The sequence below is a fragment of the Aspergillus nomiae genome (assembly GCF_001204775.2).
Source record: "Aspergillus nomiae NRRL 13137 chromosome Unknown contig00064, whole genome shotgun sequence".
Classification (NCBI taxonomy): Eukaryota; Fungi; Ascomycota; class Eurotiomycetes; order Eurotiales; family Aspergillaceae; genus Aspergillus; species Aspergillus nomiae.
The window spans coordinates 1-13,977 of NW_015378119.1; the positions used below are offsets into that span (position 1 = coordinate 1).

At 47.8% G+C, this 13,977-nt stretch overlaps 3 protein-coding genes across 3 annotated transcripts; 1 reads left to right on the forward strand and 2 right to left on the reverse strand.

Moving 5' to 3' along the window:
* Positions 1 to 1,205: 1,205 nt before the first annotated feature.
* On the reverse strand, positions 1,206 to 5,672 carry tcsC (putative two-component osmosensing histidine kinase (Bos1); the record flags this gene model as incomplete). The annotated part of the gene is made up of 2 exons (XM_015549791.1): positions 1,206 to 1,599; positions 1,665 to 5,672. The coding sequence occupies 2 exons, from the start codon at positions 5,670 to 5,672 to the stop codon at positions 1,573 to 1,575; spliced, it is 4,035 nt and encodes a 1,344-aa protein (XP_015408912.1). The 3' UTR covers positions 1,206 to 1,572.
* A 5,314-nt stretch (positions 5,673 to 10,986) lies between these two features.
* ANOM_004535 (phenylalanine--tRNA ligase subunit alpha) lies at positions 10,987 to 12,654 on the forward strand (the record flags this gene model as incomplete). Its single annotated transcript, XM_015549792.1, has 2 exons — positions 10,987 to 12,382; positions 12,435 to 12,654. Coding segments are annotated over 2 exons (1,464 nt in total), but the record flags the coding sequence as incomplete, so codon positions are not given.
* An 85-nt stretch (positions 12,655 to 12,739) lies between these two features.
* rps21 (40S ribosomal protein eS21) lies at positions 12,740 to 13,932 on the reverse strand. Its single transcript, XM_015549793.1, has 3 exons — positions 13,840 to 13,932; positions 13,226 to 13,501; positions 12,740 to 13,145 (listed from the first exon to the last, which is right to left on the reverse strand). Exons 1-2 carry the CDS (start codon positions 13,869 to 13,871, stop codon positions 13,273 to 13,275), a joined length of 261 nt encoding a protein of 86 aa, XP_015408909.1. The 5' UTR covers positions 13,872 to 13,932; the 3' UTR covers positions 12,740 to 13,145; positions 13,226 to 13,272.
* Between the last annotated feature and the right edge of the window lie 45 nt (positions 13,933 to 13,977).

Below are 13,977 nucleotides of genomic sequence, written 5' to 3' on the forward strand. Positions count from 1 at the left end.
CAACCTCCAACAAGCACCCCGGAAGAGACTAAACCGGCGCCATCAACACCCGTTCAACCTCCAACAACTGAGCATCCAACCACCAAACCAGGCCCTCCTCCAACCAGTATCCCCACCCAGCCACCAACGGAGACCCCAACTGGTTCACCTCCCGGTCCTCCGGTACCCACCGCTTCACCATCTGGCAGTATCACACCGACCCAGCAGCCCTCGTCTTCAGAGGAAGGAGTGAAGCCAACGACGACTGTACCAAGCGTCCCTCCCACAGAAACTCCTCCTGAGGATGACCCCCCGGCTGATGACCCCCCGGTGATGACCCTCCTGGCGATGACCCCCCTCCTAAAACTACTCTTGTAAAGAGGGCATATCCCCGTTGGCATCCGAAGAAGGGAAAGCATTGGAATTTCACTAAGCCTGAGACGGGTAAGCCCAAGAAACCTGGTAGGCCTTTTGAGCCGCACTATGATGAGGACGAAGATGAGGACTGAAAAATTGTAAGGTATTGATTGTATTGAGGAATTAATTGTTTTCTTATTGGAAGTATCTAGGTGGACCAGATATGCAGGCGCAAGATCTTTTACTGTCGACCGTTTATATCCTTAATCTTAGTGGATGAATGGTAGATGTTTGTTGAATGATATTTCGTTTTTACTATTGGTAATCTATAAGCGTACTAGAAAAGGCCGGCAGGCGTGTGTAGTAGTTTTAGTCGTAAGGTCTTTAGGTGTGATTCCTTTCGAGGACAGTGATCGCATAGCCGTTCCAGAAAAACAATTTGTACACGCCGAAACGAAGAGGATAAGGAAATGTGAAGGGAGGAAGCGTTGCAGATCCAGAGCTTCCAGGACCCCAAGCCAAAAGTTTCATCTGCTAATATGAGGAGAAAACAAAGATTAAATACAATACAAATAGGAACGGAAAAAGAGAAGACCCAACGCAAGAGTATGCGTGTGAGATTGAGGGGGGAGAGAAAGAGAAAGGGTCTTCAGGTTCAAAATCGAAAGGAAATCCGGGTAGATAAACTGCACGATATGATATGCAAGAGAATCTAGCAACCGTTATGGCGGGGGATACTGGCTCCCCTCTTAACAATTGCCTCAGCTCGCCCAGTATTTGTCTTTAGCTCATGCTGTAGGTTTATTTGGAAGAACCCCACCAGTGGTTCCATACGCCCAACACCTTACACCAGAAAACAGCTGGCATAGCAACAACCGAAATCACAAAAAAAAGGGAAAAAACCATGATATGGTCAAACAAGAGAAAACATGGCCATAGGCTGAGGCAGTCGACATCGATCCAGGGAAAACATATGCAGAGTAGCAGCGGGTTGGACTAGATCATGGGGGAATAATAAGCGAGAGGCGTAGTAGATAGGCGGAGGTGAGGTGAGAATCAAGAGTTTCCCCGAAAAGAAAAATCCAAAATGAAACGAAGGCACCTTGAGGAGGTTAACCACGACAAGAAGCATTTCTTACAGGCGCGCAAATGAAAAGGGTATATAAGGTTCGCATCGAAGCCACTTGAAATATGAAAGGAAACGAAAAAGAAGTGAAGGTTGATCTCTAGAACGTTTCACGAGCTATTGGACCGCAGCAATGCCTGTTTATTCGTCAGATTAGTACATCTGCTTAGGCGTGGGATAATCGAAGATTCTATCGACTTACCCGCTCCATGGAAAGATCCTCAGCCTTCTCGGCACTGGGGCTTGCAAGGCTGCCTCGGTTGACGGTGCTTGATGCAGTGATAGATCTACCTTCCATGCCCGGACGTGAGCCTTTGCCGTCGGAGCCGTGATGGACCGGATGCATCTCGCCGCTACTTGAGATTCGCGATTCCTTGCTCTTTTCTAAAAGCGAACCACCAAGTGTAGCACACTTGAGAATGGTCTGCATCATTTGGTTCTGCTTCAGTGGCTTCGAGAGATATTCATCCATCTGAGCTTGTATACACTTCTCTCGGTCGCCCAACATAGCGTGTGCAGTAAGAGCGATGATTGGCGTCCGACTTAGACCGGATTCCCTCTCGTATTCACGAATCTTTCCTGTTGCTTCAAAGCCGCCCATGACCGGCATCTGCACGTCCATCAGAATGACATCGTACCGATGTTGTTTAACGGCTTCCACAGCCTCCAGACCGTTGCTGACAACGGAAACCTTATGGTTGTGTTTCTCTAGAATTTTAACAGCCAGTTTCTGATTGACGTCGTTATCCTCTGCCAGGAGGATGTCAAACGAGCGGGAGTGGTCGGTAGTAATAGGAGTAGAGCGGCCCTCAAGCGCAGGCAACATGCCATTACCGAGATCTATGGGTTGGCATGGTGTGGTCATGTACGAACTGATTCCAAGGTCCAGGGCAGATTTCAAACTTACGCACACCAACGGGCAGACCAGGACAATAGGTACGTATTTGAAGTCATCGAACGTCCGGAGCAACCGTGCCGTGGCAACGGAGTCCACAATGATAACGTCGTAAGCGTGGCCAGACTCCTTGCCAGATGGATCTTGGATCTCTGGAGGCGGAACATGATCCTCGTTACGGACGACCAATGGCTCCAGATCCATCTGCTTGAGCATCTTCATGACATTGTCCGCCTGTGTACCATTCTCCCCTTTGTCAATAAAGAGGACACGGTGGTTCTTGTACGGTAGAAGCTGAGATGCAATGACGTTCAAGGACTGATCGGCGAGTTTCACAACACACGTGAAATGGAATGTGCTACCATGGCCATACTCAGACGTAACCCATACATCTCCACCCATCAGGTTCACCAAGCGTTTCGAAATAGATAAACCAAGGCCTGTTCCACCAAACCTGCGCGTTGTCGAGCCATCAGCTTGCTGGAAGGTATCGAATATTAGATCAAGTTTGTCCTCCTCAATACCAATTCCGGTGTCAGATACAGAGAACTCAAAAGCGTATTCATTCGCCGCACACTGTTCGCGGTCCGACTTCCGGATCGTGAGCTTGACCTCTCCGTGCTCCGTGAACTTGATGGCGTTGCCCACCAAGTTAAGAATAATCTGACGAAGACGGAAAGGATCACCAGTAACGTAGTCTGGTACTGTGTTATCGACCTGGTAGGTCAGGCTAAGGAACTTCTCATTTGCCTTCACCGCAAGTGTCTTCAATGCGTTGAAGACAGTTCCCCTCACTGTGAATGGGATACTTTCGATGACCATTCTGTTTGCCTCGATTTTCGAGATGTCAAGTATGTCATCAATGATCGTTAATAAGCTGTTTGCAAGATTATGCACGACATTTAACATCTCGCGGGTATAAGGCTTGAGGTCGTCCGTATCTAACGTCAACTGTGTCATACCGATGATACCATTCATGGGTGTACGGATTTCGTGACTCATATTGGCCAGGAATTCAGACTTGGTACGATTAGCAAGCTCAGCCGCTTCCCTGGCGGCGGTGTTTCTCTGAATACTGTCTCGGAGGTTGGAAACCATCTTGTTGATCTTTCGCTTCAACTCGTCCATCTCGCCAGAAGCATTAACGGTGATAAGCTTTGTGAAATCGCCATCGGTGGCAGCATCTGTGATCTCGCCAAATGCTCGCACCTGGGACGTGAGGTTTTCTGCCATGATATTCACGTCTTCAGTGATTTCTTTCCATGTTCCAGCAATTCCTTCAACGTTGGCCTGACCGCCCATCTTGCCGTCAACACCGACATCGCGGGCGACCTTCTTCAGCTCAGTCGCAAATTTAGCAAGTCGGTCAACCATGTGATTGATTGTGACCTTGAGCGTCAAGATCTCTCCCTGAGCATGCACTTCAATCTTCTTGCTGAGATCACCCTTGGCAATAGCTTGAGTGACATCTGAGATACTCCGTACCTGCGATGTCAGATTCTGAGCCATAGTGTTGACGTTATCGGTAAGGTCCTTCCATTTGCCCTCCACATTATCCACCTTGGCTTGACCACCAAGAGTACCGTCCGTGCCGACCTCGCGAGCGACTTTGCTGACCTCAAAGGCAAAGGTATTAAGCCGGTCCACCATGCCATTAATCGTGCTCTTCAAGTCTAGTATTTCACCTTGGACATTTGCAGTAACCTTCTTAGTCAGGTCACCCTTTGCTACGGCGGTAGTGACATCAGCGATCTCTCTGACTTGTGTTGTCAAATTGTTGGCCATTCGGTTGACATTCTCGGTCAAATCCTTCCATGTACCCTCCACATCATTGACCGTGGCTTGACCACCGAGCACACCATCCGTGCCGACCTCCTTAGCAATCTTCGTGACCTCCTGTGCAAACTGCCGCAACTGATCCACCATGGAATTGATGATATTCTTCAACTCTGCAATCTCTCCTTTACAGTTGGCCTGGACCTTCTGCGTCAAATCACCTTTGGCGACCGCTTTCGTGACTGTGGCGATATCCCGCACTTGGGTTGTCAAATTGTTCGCCATGGCGTTGACATTCACCGTGAGTTCGTTCCACATGCCCTTTACTCCATCAATCTGAGCCTGTCCACCGAGGACACCCTCAGTACCGACATCACGTGCGACTCGTGTAACTTCTGTGGCAAATGTACGAAGTTGGTCCACCATGGTGTTGATGGTCTGCTGCAGTTCCAAAATTTCACCCTGGGCCCGACTTTCAATCTTCTGGCTCAGATCACCATGGGCGACAGCTGTTGTGACCACAGCGATCTCACGCACTTGGTCCGTGAGATTCTTGGCCATGATGTTGACATTTTCCGTAAGCTCCTTCCAGATACCATGGACCCCTGTGATCTGGGCTTGGCCACCAAGGATGCCTTCCGTTCCGACCTCTCGTGCGACTCGAGACACTTCGCTACCAAACACTTGCAACTGGTCCATCATAGTGTTGATCGTCCGTTTGAATGTAGCGATTTCGGGGTCCATCTCCAGGGGATGGATCTGCACCTTCATTGACAGGTCACCGTTAGCGACCTGAGTGATGATGCCACCGATCTCCCTCAAGGCCTTCTGGAAAGCTTCGTTGGCTTGCTGGTGTTTGCGAAGCTCCCGCTCCAGCAGGACCACATCCTCGTTTTCAACCTTGGTCAGAGCCCGCCGTGTTTGCTCTTCCTGCTGTTGTAATTCATCACGCACTTGAGCGATAATGTCTTTCTGGAAACTTATTTCCTCCGCCTGTTTTTGAACATGGTTCCGTAGATAACTGATATCCTCCTCGCGTACCAGTCGAGTCCTCGAGTCTAGGTCTTCATCATCTTCGCTCTCCTCCTCCTCAATATCCTCATCGGGCTCTTCTATCCGCCTTGGGTGGTGGTGGGGTCTATGGGAGTTTTGCTGCTGTAGTGTGGAAGAGAAGTTAGAAACTTGCTGGGACGACGAGCGAGAAAGTCCAAAAGACCACAAGAAGTCAGCTTCCCTCTCAATGGAGCTGAGGGAAGACTGGGAGGATTCAGGGAAAGTTCCGGGGGAAGTCTGGTGACTGACAGCTTGAGATTCCAGTTGTTGAACTCGACGGACTAACGCCTCCAACTCATTTTCAAAGGCCGCCTTTGACGAACTTGCATCTCCCGGTAGCTTGGTGAACTTGGTGTCGTAGCCATTAGATGAAGCGTGCGATAGCGGAAAATCAAAGGGAGGAGCGGAGCCGGAGCGAGGGGTTTCGCGGGCAAGACCCCGAAGGATGGCAGCAGCGGCCGCGAGCGTTTCGTCCGCGCCAGCCATTGTGCCTAGGACGACTCAATCACAAACGGGACATAAGTAGTGTTGCTGTGAAGATTTTTCTGGTTCTCCTTTCGCTCGTGCAAAATTCGTCTAGATATGAAAATACGGAGAATGAGACGCTATTCGAGAAAAAAAATATCCGGTCCAGTTGGTAGTTTTAAATAAAGGGAAACATGAAAGAATTCCCGAAGGGCAAAAAGAAGAGGCAAAAGGAGTGAGGCGTATTCCAGGTGATCGGGATAAAGGGACGAGTCTATATGATAATGCTCGGGTAGTGAATAGTCAAGGGGGGGGGAAGATATTAACGATCACCAAAAAGAAAGATAGAGTTGGTGAAGAGAATGAGTACGGGGAAAATAGATTTTGAAGGGGAAAAGAAAAATCACCAAGTATCTATCGGCTGGTGATTGGGCGAAGGACAGAGGGGGAAAGTAAGAAAAAAGAAGTGTATGGAGAGGACGAGGGGAGAGGAGCAAAAGCAGCGTGAAAATTAAACGATGGGGTAAAAAAGAGGAGGACGATCCGAAGGTCGATGAAGATGAACTTAACCTAACCTACCTGACGGGAAGCCGTGTTACTGACACGAATGATCGGGCGAATCTGCTAAGGCGACATGGGGGTGGAGAGCGAGTAGTCGAAAATGGTCCAGGGTTCCGATGGACGGTGTGTTCGAGGATTAAGGCGAAGGGACAAAGCAACAGCCGACCGAGCAGACAAAGACCGCCTTGTCTAGGCGAGGTAAAATAAAAAAAGCAAAAAAAAGCAAAAAAGATAAAGGAAAAGGAAAAAGGAAACAGAAAGGAAACAGAATAGGGAGACGGTCAATCGAAGGGGAAACCCACTGAAAAGGGGAGTTAGGATTATCGAACGGAGGTTGAGGTTGTGGTTGTGAGTTTGAGCGGTTGGTTCAGTGGAGAGAGAACAAGAGAGATCAGTAAGCGTAGGTTTTTGGTTCGGTTTGGCTGATTTCTTTTCCTTCTTTTTATTATTATTATTTCCTTTCGAGTGAGGGCGCGTGGAAGAGGGAGAAAGAAGATTGACCTTTCCTCAGAAAGGAAAAGGGCCAAAAAAATAATAATAACTAACAAAACTAAAAATGAATAATTAACGGGAAAATGATCAAGAACTCTCCCTCTTTTTCTCCCACTGTCTGAATCTATAGAGAGGGGCTCTTGGTTTGGGTTGTTTGTTCGTTTGGAATAAATTTCTTTCTGCTTTTATTGTCCCTGGTTCTCTTCTCTTCTTTTGTTTTTTGGGGGGAAGTCTTCGGCTTTTTCTTTTTGTCTTATGCCCTCCTCCCAAAGGGTCCGATTTAGAAAATGACAAAATCCTGGATTGTGGACTTGGTAAGGGGGTGGAGTGAAAGAAAGAGTGGAAGATAGAACTACGACACTTGTGAGGGGGGAACAAGGAAAAAAAGAGGATTAAGGACCAAAAGAGGAATAATGCTATTGGACTTGGAGAGACAACTGACCTCAGGGCTGCTGAATCGCCGTTCGCTGCGGTGGGTATTGTTACTAGTCGGGTAGAGTATAGAGTGGTTCAGAAGAGAAGATGCTACAGCTGCAAAAAAAATCTGAAAAATAAACACAAAAATAGAAGAAAATTGAGGAAAAAAGCATAATCGATGTTCAATACATCCTTGTTAAGAAACAAACCCATCAAAAATTCCTAACTATTCAACATGAACTTTTTTCTACTTCTTCCTCCGGTCCGGCCAGGTACCGAAGGAAAATACTTTACCTCTTCCCTGGTGCTGCCTCAGGACCCTTCTTACTTGCCTCTCTTCCAATGATCGCCTTCCTTTCCACCTGTGGAGATTCGTCTCTACTATCTACTAATAATAATACATTTAGTTTACAGAATAGGCTCCATCTAGCATTGCTCCAAGTCTTAGAGCCTTGGGAATGGTGCAATAGATACGAAATAAAATGACAAAAAAGAAATAATAGCGGCAGGTGGAGGTGTTGTCTTTCCTAGCTTTTGTGTGTGTGTCTCACTCTAACCCTTCATATTCTGGACTGTGACTGGTCGGGTGTGTGGATGTGCCACAAGTTAGTGCGTGGGCTTTAGAATCCACCTTCATTATTAACCGCCACACCCACGGTGTACAAGCGTACCTTGTAAGACTCTGCGTCGCGGTGCACGGGGCATCCTCTTAGCCTCCATCATGTATTGTCTGTCCATTTTAACTACCGATCCATCCGCTTTTATTTCCTGGTCGCTGGGTTTTTCACTCCGAGTTTTCCAAGGTTCTCTTTTGGCTATATTTTCCCTCCTCATAGGGATCGTTCCCAAATACCGTCTCCTCACCGGAGCCAATCACTTTTCTTTTGTCCCTCGGTTCTGTTCCAAGGTACCGAAGATTAATAATGGTACGGCATATAACTAAACATTAGAATAGGAACTAGGTAAACAAGGGGATACCTTGTCACTGATTATATTTGAGATACAAAGAAAATGAATTTCTTGACCGATAGATGTGTGTGCGTATGTTGATCCTTTGTTTCATGGTCGTCCTATTATGTTAGGATTGTGGTGATCACCTCCAGGACTAGTGGCGATCGTATGTTGGTGGCTCTAGCTCGTAGTGCTGGCCCCGGTTATTACCTATCACACTACTTACCACTTGTGGTCAGGGGGGCTGTACGGGCAAGGATGATGGACGAAGCCGCGGAGAATATCGAGATGGAGGCGCGGGGAAGAGCAAGAAAAGTAATAAGCAAGGTCATCGAAGACGAGACGAATTCAAGAAACCAGGTATCTAGATCTAGACTCGAAAGCTTGAAAGGCTCAACCTACAGAGTACATACATACAATGTACATCAACTTTAGGTAAGATGGGCCTTGAAGTTGATCAATCATTCTTTCTTACCTAACAGCAGTGGATGGCGTCGGTGCATATTGGTATTGTACGCTGGATGTATAATATACAATACCAACAGCCAGGTACACACATGAGTGTTTCCTGGAACCCACGTGTATAGGAGATCTTCCTCGTCAACTTCCACCACCTTTGGTTCCTAATGAAGTCTATTGAGGTCTCTGGTCACCTCGGATGAATCTCACTGGTCCTCATTCGAATTGTGATGGGGAGGTTCCAAACAAAAGCTTCATCGGCTAAATCTTACGAACCACTCTAGTGAAAAAGTGGCTCCCTCAGGTAGATAGGCATCACCGTCAAACGGTGGGGGAAGGGAAGTCTTGTCCCTAGGTTGACCGGGAGTATTAGAAATACCCAGTATTGTCCGTACAGCGCTAAGGTCCCCCGGAACATCGACGGCGCCTTTAAGTCCAGAACTTAACGGTCGCGTGCGGGTACCATTAAGCAACTTATAGGCCAATGATGGAGGTAATAGCTTGAGAAGGTTCCAGCAGGACCATTCGTCTTTGAGATACCTCATGCGAGGTTGTAAAATATCCCGTCGAGGTTTAAAGGGCTGACGAGATGCCCTTGTTGCGAGGCCGTTTCCTTCGGATTCAGAAGCCCATTAGTGCCTGGTTGGGCGAAAGGTGGTCAACTCACAATCGCCTTAGTCAGTCTGGTTATTAATTTCATTGCTTGTTAGTAACTTTTGCCAGCGCTGACCTGGCACTCTTAAAGTACTATGCACCGGTAATCATAACGAGGTGACATTAAGTAAAAGACTAACTAGCATATGCAGCGGTAGTGTCTACTCAATATCCACAATATAGAGACTGGACCTAAATTTCTGACATGAGAATGGAATATGTAGTTACGTTCGGTCTCGAGAAATGTTTTGTTTTTTGTGCTCAGCAACTGCCAGGCCACCGAGATTTGCTCATTTCCGATGCACCGCCATTTGAGGTCCATCATGGATAGATCTAAAGCTTTCTTTGATTAACATTCGGCATAATCCCTAGTCTTGGCCTTGAAATGACAGCGAATTGCGGCGGCAACCAGTGATATACAATTCCTATTCAGGTTAAGTGTCTCATGACCGTTTACTGGGGGTTGCAGTGCGTTGTGTGCCCAAAATCATCATTTTACTGTAAGTTGCATGTTAGGGATGCCCGGCCAACAGACCAGTCTGGATCTAGTATATATTGCATATCCGGAGCCAGACAATACAACGAAATAGCAGGAAAAAATTACCTATAATAGCTACTATGCATTTAGTATGTACATCGTACTTCAGACCACGGTACACAGATATGCAGCAGGGATGGGGTATATCAATACATATTGACAAAGTCAACCCCCGGCATGAAGTCGATGTACATTTCACTGTTACACGCAAAATAGGCCTCCTAAAACTATATCGTAGTTGAGATTAATGGCCTACGTAGTCCACCATAGACCACGACAGCAACGCCCTTTCAGACAGGATATTCTAAACGCCACGCACGACCGTGTCTTTTTACACCCCACCCACTTCGTACGTCTATAGAAAGGGCAGACTATATGTCGTTGATTACCATCCATGATCATCAGCAGCGCACCACCTGATAGGTAACTTTCGCCGCACAATGATTGCATTTCTTATGGTGCCGGGGTTGCGGTAGTGAACAAATGACCCTACATTTGGTAAATTATGTGGTCGATACATGGCTTGAATATCATTCCTTTCCAACCACCCCTTGCATTTCATAGATGGTCTAGAACTACAGCAGATGCAAATTAAGAGCCCTCCTCCATATCCCCAGGCATGCGTGATATATCGTTTCGTGAACCGTGAGAGGATTGGCAATTTTGCAATGCTTGTGACTTTGATGCCTCATTCCTAGATTCCGCTTGCTGTCACTCACCTGGTTGATCGATCATCTGTCTAGGATCATGAGGGCGGGTGAAATCGCAGGTGAGAGGAATGTATGATATATATTTGTGCGGGCGGTACACATCTGAATCGTAGGGATCATTATAGTACAGGGGGTAATTGGATGTTAGGGGTATAGAAGTATAGATCCATTTTGGTCGTATCAAAAATAGGTACTAAATTACACGTATCGTGCATACAAGAGAGAGGGACTTGAGCCTTTATAGAAAGTCTACAGTTATCCTGATAAAGATCCTTGACCGATAGACGGCGGGGTAAAAGTAAAAGCCAAGTCACGGGATAGCGTCTGTGGTCCGCGTCACTCACCGTAACCACACCAGAGCCGCCGAAAGAGTCACAATTCGGAAAGTGGGCAGTATCTGTTGCATAATTCGAGTCTTCGATTTGCTCTTCCAGCACCTTTCCCTCTACGCCCCCCGCGGATTTCCCTGTGGCCCACGACTGCAGCCATGGCGTCCGATCTGACGCAACCCATTCTGGACGCCCTGTCCGCGTCCGACGCACCAATCCTTTCCAGCGAAGCTTCCCCTCCCACCCCTCATTGATTTTCAAGAGTTCGCTTGATCGTCTTGCCTCGCGACAGATGGTCGAATATGAAACAATTGAGCGTGAAGTCGCTGCACTGACCAAGGAAGGTGAGGAAATCGCCGCCAATGGCAGTCATGAAGCCAAAGTTTTCCAAGCCGTTGTGGCAGCTTTGGAGGGGTTGAAGATCGGCGACTTGCCTGGTATTGTTGGAAAGGACAACGCCAAAATTGGTCAGGGAAATGCTTTCAAGAGGGGCTGGATTAAGAAGGACGGACAGCTGCTGCGGGCAAACACTGACTCTATTGTCGACGAGACTCGTGAGCAGTTGTTGACTGTCAAGAACACTCAGACTCTGGAGGACCAGAAGGCCCTCAATGATTTGAAACGTCGAAAGTTGGTCGCCTTCCAAAAGGACCTTAGCTTCAAGGTCTCCAAGGGGCCCAAGTTCGCCAAGGAGCTTGTCAAGGAGGAGACCGACCTCACAGCCGAGATGCTCACGAACGGTTCGTGGAAGACGGCTCAATTTAAGCCCTACAACTTCAAGGCTAAGGGTGCTCCCACCCCTTCCGGTGCTCTCCACCCTCTCAACAAGGTCCGTCAGGAGTTCCGTAATATCTTCTTCGAAATGGGCTTCGAGGAGATGCCTACCAACCGCTTCGTGGAGACCGGATTCTGGAACTTCGATGCTCTCTTCGTTCCCCAGCAACATCCCGCTCGTGACCTTCAAGATACTTTCTACATCTCAGACCCCGTGAAGGCAGACCCCCCTCGTGAGGATCCCGAGTTCGACCCTCACCGTCCGAAATCCATTCAGCCCGCCTCCGCAGCAGCTAAGGAGAAGCCGCTCGACTACAAGCAATACTGGGAGGACGTCCGCGAGGTCCACGAAAACGGCAAGTACGGTTCGATTGGCTATCGCTATCCCTGGAGCGCAGACGAGTCATTACGGTTGGTCCTCCGCACACACACGACGTCAGTTTCGACATATGTCCTTCACAAGCTCGCTGCCAACCCACGACCCGCAAGATATTTCAGTATCGACCGAGTGTTCCGTAACGAGGCTGTCGATGCCACTCACTTGGCCGAGTTCCATCAGATCGAGGGTGTTATTGCCGACTTCGGTCTTACCCTGGGTGGTTTGATCGGCTTCATGGAGGTCTTCTTTGCTAAGATGGGCATCCACCAACTCCGTTTCAAGCCCGCGTACAACCCTTACACCGAGCCTAGTATGGAGATCTTCGGTTACCACGAGGGCCTGGGCAAGTGGGTTGAGATCGGTAACAGCGGTATGTTCCGTCCGGAGATGTTGGAGCCTATGGGCCTGCCCAAGGATATGAGAGTCTACGGATGGGGTCTGAGTCTCGAGAGACCTACCATGATCAAGTAAGTGAACCGTGCACACTTGTGATAAATCAAACACTAATAAGTCCTGCAGATATGGCGTCAGCAACATTCGAGAACTCCTGGGTCATAAGGTCGACCTCAACTTCATTGAGACTAACCCAGCGGTTAGGTTGGAGAAGGATTAGACGATCTTATAAAGATGGATGGATATTATTAAAAACCCTAAGACTCAGATCATATAAATGATATCATGTGTTTAGAGCTATCAAAAAGAATTACGATGCGCATTGAATGAGACACGCTACAACGAACCCCTGAAGTAACCATGAATTAATGTATTTTTGATATCCAACAATTGAGATAGATAGTAAATCTACAAATACTGATAGTATGTCCCACCCGTATCTGTGCCCCAGCGCACGGCTCTGCAACAGTGGCTCTTCAGTAGGCGGACGTGATATTCGGCGGATGGATGTTACTTTCTACCTCCTCGCTCATGGGGGCCAGATAGATGTTTTGTACTTCCAATCTGTGAATGAGGAGGCCTTGATGTGCCGATTGAGCATCCCGAAGAACAAGAGAATAAGGAAACAGAGATTAGAGAGCGGACTACAGAGCAGACATCACCACAGCGAAACCCTGGCGGGGGCCACGAAACAACAGCGAAAAGAAAAAGAAATGAAAAGAAAAAAAATTGAAATTTAATGGACTGATTTTGATTGATTTGACTGGTCTGTATGAAATATCTTCATTCATTTATCTTAAATCATATCCGACATACCCATGGAACTGGTATATCAGCCTGCACAAGACGAAAGATCCCCATTAGCCTCTTGACACTCCCCAAAAAACACAAATGATATATGAGCCGGAGAATCTTACCATCGACCAAATCACACCGCACACCTTAACCCAATTAAATAGTCCATTTACCGGGAGGCGGTCCAGACGTTGCGGAGGTATCCGTCACGCTGGGTGAGGCGGTTCAGGGAGTCATCGCTCTCACCGCGGGCACGGATGAAACCGCAAAGAGCGTAGGTCTGGTTCTCGCCGGTGTAGCGGCCGTTCTCGTCAACCTTGCCAATAGAGATCTGGACGGAGGCGTGGTCGTTGGCCTTGATGATGCGGTTGGTGGCGCTGCACTTGCGGGGCACGTAGCTGGTTGAAGAAGAGTTATGTTAGTTTGCTCATCTAGAGATTATCCTTTTCTTTTTCTTGCTCCTTGTCCATGCATGTGGTTTGGTGATTGGGGGGGATTTCGGATAATCTTGTAGATTTGGAATGAATATGCTGCGCCTCCGATAAGGAAAAAAGGTGAGGGAGATAAGTCGCTTGGATTGCGACTTGGTGGTTTTTGTTTTTTTCCCTATCGGCGTCTTTGCTTCCATCGAATTCGCAGTCATATTCAAACTTCCTCTTGCTCATATCCGAAATTGTATCCCCAAACCAAAAACCAGGTCACAGATTGGGTGGATTTATGGGCAGTGCAAACGTACAGATCGACAATCTCTCCCTTTTCGTTCTCCATTTTGGCGGTTTGTTAGTCTGGTTGACGACGGTGGAAAATTGGAGGTGCGCTGGCGGGTTGAACGGTCGTGAAATTCCGCGACTCTTTTGGGCGTTTCCTTAGTCGA